Raw genomic sequence first — 7,953 nt, 5'->3', positions numbered from 1 at the left:
TGCTCCCTTTCCAAATGCACTGTTAACACGGGTCAGAAGCCTCTGGACTGTCCCCAAACAGGAAGTCTCTCACAGAAAGCCAAGGGGCTAACTGGCAGTGCTGGGGAGAGAAAAGTGTCTTTGCCGAAGTTAACGTGTAGGGGGAGGGGTGACCTAGGACTGCAAGGACCGACAGACTACGCTGTTGTGGTTAGTCTTACTGAAATCTCATTTTAATTCACACCAAGCCTTTAGGGGAAGGCAGTCGCTACAATATTTAGTATTTTTAGCAAGGTTCTCCTGTCTTTCAAAGCTGAGCACAGAGACAAGTACGGCCTTCAAAACGTAACAAGATTCAAAGATAAAGACAGGTATGTCATGCGAGATATGAGTTAAAAACAGTGATGTTATATTTAATCTGGCTCTAGGCAATTTTCCAGGTGAATGTTTCTATCGAATACACAGTATGACCTCCGAAGATTCGGGAAAGGAGGCGGGCAGCTGAGGGAGCCCTCGCGGTCAGCTCGTGTTAAGTTCTAGAGAAGCGTTTGCCTGGAAATTCCCTGCGGACATCTTCCCACAGGACGTGGATCGGGCAGCTGCCGCCTGCAGCAAGTCTCCCCACCGGGAGGGTTCAGGTTCAAGGTTTCACTGCGGTGCTGGCACACAGCACACGTTTTAGCCGTTTTAGCTCAAGATTCACCAGCTAGCTTTCTTCTGGGGGAAAAAAATTAGTGTCTATATATTTAAATCGGCTTTCTTGAGATGTGATTTACATATGGTAGATTCTGCCCCTTTTTAAATGTAACATTAAATGGGGTTCGACAAATGTACACGGCTGTGTAAAGGCTACCATAGTTAACATGGGAAACGTTTTTATTATCATCCCACAGAAAGTTTTCTCATGCCCTTTTGCAGTCAACTCTAGTCCCCTCTCCTAGCTCCTGGTGACCACTGACCTGTTTCCTCCCTCCATGGAAACATACAACGTGTAGCCTTTTGAGTGTGGCTTCTTACGGTTTCTTCTTGAAGAAGAGAACCTGTGGGCTCGCATTAGCCCAGTGTGTGACTGAGCTTTACCAGTGGCTCTCACGGTTCCCTACATTTTTATTATTTGGGGGAGGCTGAGGATTGTGGAGAGCTGTGGTGACCCACCTGCCTTTTAAGTGTTTCCTAGTAGCCTAGAATTCCCATTGGAGGGAGCTAGCTGTGGGCCTCGATCAAGCACTACCTGGTGGCACTTCCAAAACTTGCAAGTCCCCCTGCCACCAGCTTTATTCGATGTCTGTGCTCCAATCTCTATCATGCCACAATCATTTCTGCCTAGGTGGGTCCTGATACTAATGAATGATGCTTAGCGTTTAAGAGCACAGGCTTCGGGGTCAAGCCAAGCTGGACTTGACTCTTGCTTCCACAGCTTTCAAATGGTGTGGCTTTGGGTAGGTTCTTTAATTTTTTTTTTTTTTTTTGAGACTCAATGTCATTTTTGTGTGTGTGTGTTTGTAATGGGATAAAACCACTCACCTCAGAGTCCTGTTGGGTGAATTCAGTGATTTAAGGGTGTAAAGTGTTTAGTATGGTCTTCGGCACACGCTTCGCCCTCATCGAGGAGTTATTATCCTTATTTCTCATTTTGAACTTTAGGCTCAGATTGGTCCTCGGGCTGGCAAGATGGAGAGCCGGCTGGGATCAGGGTTTGCATTTCCTTCCCTCTGAGACTTGTTGCCACGAGCGACTCTGAGCGGTGCCCTTTTGGTCCGAGCGAAGCTGGAACAGCCTCTCTTTGTCCTCGACTCCAAGATCGCTCCTCGGAACCTGCCTTTCCACGTTGTGACGCCGAGAGACAGAGCGACATGAGCAGCAGAAGCTGAGGCTGCTTTTCCTTTCCTCTGAGCCGCGAGAAGCCCAGACGAAGGCCAGCTTTCATCCGCTCCCAGTGCCCCTGAGGACCGAGACACGGGCACACGTCCTCCCACATGCCGTGTGACATTGTGGAGGGAATGCTGGCCTTCTGAGAGCAGGGGCAGGTATTTATGCTGGGCTCTGCAGGGAGCAAAACATGTCTGTCTTTCGGGTCTAGTTTGCATTGCTGGCCGCAGGAGATCTTCTTCTTCCCTTGGCTTGTGAATCACCAAAACGGAAACGATGATGGGTGGACGGACGGAGGCCGTGTGTCCACCTGCAGGATGATGCAGAAAGGTTCTGGGCCTGAGCCCTCGAGTCATCTCAAACGGATGTCTCACCGTGAAGCATGATGAGCCCCCCCGTGCTCCAGAATGTTCTGGAACCACAGAAGGGTGAATTGTGACACATCGGAAAATGAAAGGCGGGCACACTCCCAGCCAGCGGGGCCGACCAGCTGGCCTGGCTCCTCCACGAGCGATGCCTGTCGAGTTATCAGTTCGGCTGCCAGGCCCGACATCTGTAGCTCGGGATGTGCCCACTTGTCTTCGAGATCCGCATCTGCTCCTGGAGCGCATTCAAAGCCGCGGCCCTTGGAACCGGAGTCCGCGGCTGGAGAAGGACGGCTTTCAATCTGCGCGGAGGGGAGGCTGTTTCTCGGATGCCACCCCCGGGCACCTGGGGAACTCTGAGCCTGGTTCCCAGACCTCAGCCCTTCTGTGGAGCTCAGTGTATGCGGAGGGTGAGGGGGAAGGACGGGCCGGGGTTTATATGGCATCAGAGGAATTCGGTCCTTGAGCCTCCGTACGGGAAATGCGCATGGGCTGCGAGTCCTCCCAATGTCCCTGTCTTCCTAGCTAGGTTGTGCCAGCTCATGGGTTCTTTTGGGTTGTGGCCTATCATGTTTTTGTATCAGCATTGCTGCTGACCTGCTCTGACTTTCACCTCGGTGGCTGACATCAGGCGGAGTTGGGTGCAAGAACGGCTTCTTCTCACCGGGAAGTCGTCATCGCTGCCACATCAGATGAATCTCGCCGTCCCAGGGACTTAGCGAACAGCAGCCTTTTCCTCCTTTACTTCGGTGACCTCCGCTTTTACCATTTTGTCCCTGGTTGTTGCTTCTGTAACATCTTCCTCCTCCCTGGCACCATTTCCCCCGCCCATAATGCCACTCGTGGCTTTGCCTGGTGCTGCTCTGATGGCAGAGAGCTCCTCTTCCAATGTGGCGCCCTCCCAAGCAGCGATTCAGGGGCCAGGCTCATTCTAGTTTATCTTGTGGCTCTACCGCCACCCCATGCAGCTCCCAAGTCACCGTGCTTGTCTGAATGGAGCGAGCAGAAGGGAGAAGAGCCCGGAGGGCCTCTGGTGGAGGTTGGTTAGCTCAGGTCTAAAGGGGTGTCCGACACTCCCACACAATCCATTAACACGGGGTCATGCCTAAGTGCTGAAGAGGCTGCAAATGTACTTTAGCTGGGTACACGGGAGGAAATGGATGGGATGGTAAGCTATCAGCCGGTCTGCCTCGCCCTGCCAGGTCCTGCAAGGGGAAAAGATTTAATGCAGAGAGTTAGGTGCTTACGAAACCACCGGAAAGCCTGGAGGGACAGCTCCTGATGGCTGCCATTTAATGTTCGGCTTTGAAGTCACGCCCCTGTCAACAATGGAGAAGTCAGGAAACTACATCTGTCACTACCTCCGGTGTGGTCCTCACGCCATCCAGACTGGTACCAGGATGCCGGAATGTGGGGTCCACCTTCTGCCAACACTCACCTCCGCTGGGGCCCACTCATCCACCCGCACGCCCGGAAAGCCCTCCACCGTCCGGGGGGCCGTGTCGTCAGCGCACGTGGATCTCGTCGGCCGGACCGAAAATGCACCCAGCACTGTGTCCACGCCGGAGACTGAGGAGCGTGGTTTTCATCTTCCCTGCCCCGGGATACAAAGGAGATGACGGAGGACGTGAAAAACTGACGCCGGTCCCAACGGATGACATCTGGCACGCGGCGTCTGGGGCAGAGCACCTGGGGCAGAGCACCTGGCCGCAACCTCAGCCGGGGACGCTGCCGTCGCCGTCATCATGGCCCCATCGTGCCTCTGGCGACTGCGTCTTCCAGCGCCTCTTTCATCCGTCACCGGTTCGTTTTTCTTTCTTTTTTTAATGCTCACACTCACCGGCGGCTTTGCCCGACGCCACCACAGTCAGGGACGAGTCCTCCCCCAACAGCGATCGCGCCGGACGAGCTTTCGAAGGGGCGCTCGCTGCCTTGTGCAACCTCATCGCTCCTCTGCCAGACGCCGTCGGCGACGATGGGACGGTACCCCCATGGCGACTCCGTCTCAGGGAGCCACCGGTGTCCTCCAAGAGGCTCGGGCTCCTCAATTCCTTTCTGAGGATGAGGAGAAGGATCTCTTTTATTTGGGGGAACCATCCAGAAACTTCCAGAACTTGGGGAATACCATGTCCTTCATCATTCTCCCTGAACTATTGACTGACATTTTTCGCCGGCAGATCTCCGGGGTGCCTTTGGGAGGTGACGCTTTACCCACAGCTCCTGAGGCAGTTGTGCTGATAGCGACCGGCCCGGGCCTTGCCCAGGCTCTGATCCGCTGCAGAAGGGAACCTGGGTGAGTACGGCAGCACGGGCTCCATGCCGACGATGCCGCACAGTTTGTGGGTTTTCTGGGGACCATCCCAGCCACGGCCGCACCACACGGCCACCCGGAGACCATCTGCTGCTTGCTGGAGCCCGGGCGGCAGGTTTTCTAGCAAAATCTCTGCAGTCAGCGAGTGCAGGCAAAACCACCCTGGAGAGGAGGGATTCTGGCGGTATTCGCTCAGGGAATTTGTTTGGAAAAGAGCGTTTGTACTAACAGCATTCCAGTTCCTGCCGAATAAAACATGCGGAGAGCTTTTCTCCTCCCAGTGGGAAAGTATAAAATACCCTGGCGGCGACTGAAGGACGGTTCTTTTTAAATGATGTGGTTAAGAACAATCGGATGGCTGCGGTCACCGGACGGCTGCCCCGCCCTCCCTCCTCACCCTGTACCGGGCACCCCGTGGGCACAGGGGACACCGTTTCCCGGGGCCGTCCTGGGGCTCTCTCGTTTAAGGAGCGGCCACGGGAACGGATGGGGCCTGAGCCCAGAAAAGGCACAAGCAGCCGCGAACAGACCCGTCAGTGCGGCTGTTACCCAGCTGGTGGACGGTTCTACAGCGACGCAGCCGACGGTGCTGGCGCCGCAGTGGCCGCGAGGAGACTGGATTCCCCGCTCCCAGTTAAGGATCCACCTGGAAGCTCTCACCAGGTGCCGCCCGGCTGTCCTTCGGCTGCGGACCCGGTCGGCAGCGGAGCTCCGGGTCGCACGGCCGTCACCGCGGCCTTCATTGTATCGGCAGGAGAGAGCGGGTGCGGCCGCGGGCCCCGCACGGAGGGGCGGCTCAGGGGCGCTGCGTGCCTTGGCCCGTCCCGTGTGGCCGAGAACGTCGGCCTGGCACCTCGCGCGCGTCTAGCGTCTGGCTCTCGTTAACCCTGAATCGACGAAACCTAGAGCTAGCTAATCCCGGGGATCCGACATTCTCCAGTGCCAGGTTGTTCCTTTTCAACCTCTGGCAGAGGGCAGAGGGGGAGGGGCGCTTTCCTTCCCGAAAAAGGAAAAAGGCCAGAGCCCCCAGCAGGCTCCTGCCCACCTCTCCTGAGGCCCCAGGCTCCTGAGAGCCACTCCTTTGCCTTAGGGGTTTGTTCACAGTTTAAACGCAAGTATCTATAGCCGAGAGAATTTATTCAGAATTGTCTGATTTTTACTCCTTGCCTCTGAGACCTTTGAATAGCGCAGAGCTTAGAGACGCTGAGGAAGGCGGGCTAAGGCAGGTGAGGGACACCTGAAGGCTCACGGGACAGGAAAAGGGGAGACGACGGCCTCGCTGCCCCCTCTCCCCAACCCGGCCCCTGGGAAAAGCTCTTTGCCTTTTTTTCTTCTTGTTTTTCCTAAATGTTATCAAGAACATCCTCCGGTAGCGCCACCTCCGGACCCACTACATTCTGCCCAGAAAGGTGGCGACACGGACCCCGCTTGCCGAGACTCACCTTCCGCCTGCACGCCTCGTTTCGCCCGTGACGCTTGCCGGCCCTGGTGTGGTTAGTGCCAGTGGGTCCCCGTCGGCTCGCAGAAGGTCCCGGTTTGACCCACCGGTCGTATGGTCACCCTATCGGGAGGCACCTCGAGGAAAAGGCCATTCGTTTTGTCTCTTTCATTTCATCTCTCCAATTTCTTCCCGTCGTGTTGGGGGAGCCGCGAGGAGACACGCTTCTAACTCTCACACAGCGACCTGGTGCCGAGGAGGAGCGTGAGTCACCGGGCCTAAAAGAAATTGGGCTGCACAAACCATGCAGATCGCCGTGGAGCACGGGGTCCCTGGCTCCCCCTCAGGCCCTGGCGCTCGGCTGGATGGCTTCTCGGCCCCGCGGTGCCGCGGCATCGGGGAGAAGCCGGGGGACACTGGCGTGGAGGGCTGGGCTCTCGATGGCCCAAGCGGCCTGAATGGAACGTTTTCGGGTACAACACGCTGAAGATGTGGCAATGTGGAGGGAGCAGCGTGGGACAGAGGTTCTTCACAGTGGGGGAGGTCCCGGCCACATCCGTTGTCAGCTCTGGCAGGAAAGCGAAGGCCGGTCCCTTGACCCGACAGGGGAGAAGGAGTCTTGGAATTAGGAAAGATGGGTCAGGCACGGCCTTGGCCTGAGGTGCGTGCAAATCCCAGGGTGGTCGCAGGTCTGCACACACACACACACATGCACGCACGCATGCACACAGACACAGACAGACACACACACGCATGCACACACAGACACACACATGCATGCGCACACACACACACGCATGCATGCACACAGACACACACATGCACGCACGCATGCACACAGACACAGACAGACACACATGCACGCATGCATGCACATACACACATACACACACGCACGCACACACGCACCCATGCACTTCCATCGGTAGTATTTACTGTTTAGCAGGCACTCAACACACGGACATAGAGACGGGAGGTCGTGGTGGGGCGTAATGGAAGCAGACCTCGTTTGCCGGGTTGCGATCCATCTTGGGTTCGAGTCCTCCCGGGTCCATGATTCACTAGCTGTGTTACCTTGGTCAGGTTTCATAGATTTTCTAGGTCTCGGGCTCCTTGACAACGCAGTGGTTGCTGAGAGGATGAGCTGATAGGCTACCTTCCGGCCCTTAGCTCCAGGTCCGACACGTAGGGTCAGTCCGTAAATGGTAGTCACCGGTTTCTCCTCATCCTCCTTCCAGCTCCAGTTTTAAGAACCTTTAAGCTGAGCAGGCGGAGGCTTGCAGGAGAGGGAAATGTACTCTCGTCTGGCTCAGGGAGCATGCCCACAGTCGATCTTTTATTTAGTTACGGATTTCATATTCCTTACTGGCAGCACCCAGGTCTGACCCAGCTCACCCCACTTCGTACACTCTATAGGCCCCTCGCAGACGCCTGGCCTCTGGCTTGCTAAATGTGTCACTGTCGTTACGGCCGCTGAATGAGGAAACGAAGTTGGGTCAAGGGCAGGGAGAGGGTTTGGTTTTCCAGGGGCCACGGAGCTAGGAGTGATGTTTTGCTTCGAGGTTCCTGCAGAGGTTCAGTTTGGGGGTTCACCTCCCAAAGATACTGCTGAGGGCCTGCTTCTCTTTCTGTTTCCCGCTGTCCGCAAACAATAGGAGGGTAACCGGATCTGTCCCCCAGAAAGCGGGCCAGCTCTCGGCCCGTTGCTATTGTACATCATCCATGTTTGGCCTTGACTCTCCTGTGTTCTGCACTGTGAGTGGAATATCAATTGGGGTGGAGCAGAAGCAAGCCAGGCACCACTGGCCCGGCCGCGTGCATTGTCAGGGGGGAATCATGCTACATGCTCGGAAAATAACTGCCTTTTCTCATTTTATAAATTAGCTCGGGATCTCTGGGATTACGAGCCCTCATTCCCATAGACAAGGCTTTAAAAGGAAAAAAGAAAAACCACTGCCAACGAAAGGGATCCGAACGCCGTCTCTTGTCGG

General features: G+C 55.8%; 1 protein-coding gene across 1 annotated transcript in view; it reads left to right on the top strand.

Annotated features, from left to right (window-relative positions):
* Positions 1-6,266: 6,266 nt before the first annotated feature.
* The window catches only part of LOC118609315 (protocadherin-8-like), a 115,805-nt gene continuing 114,118 nt past the window's right edge, over positions 6,267-7,953 (top strand). Inside the window, 1 exon segment of the mRNA XM_036228323.1 lies at positions 6,267-6,435. Within this exon segment, the coding sequence (XP_036084216.1) occupies positions 6,267-6,435 (169 nt within the window).

The sequence above is a fragment of the Rousettus aegyptiacus genome, unplaced genomic scaffold (genome assembly GCF_014176215.1).
Source record: "Rousettus aegyptiacus isolate mRouAeg1 unplaced genomic scaffold, mRouAeg1.p scaffold_m13_p_11, whole genome shotgun sequence".
NCBI lineage: Eukaryota > Metazoa > Chordata > Mammalia > Chiroptera > Pteropodidae > Rousettus > Rousettus aegyptiacus.
This window is presented reverse-complemented; position numbering and strand designations above follow the sequence as displayed.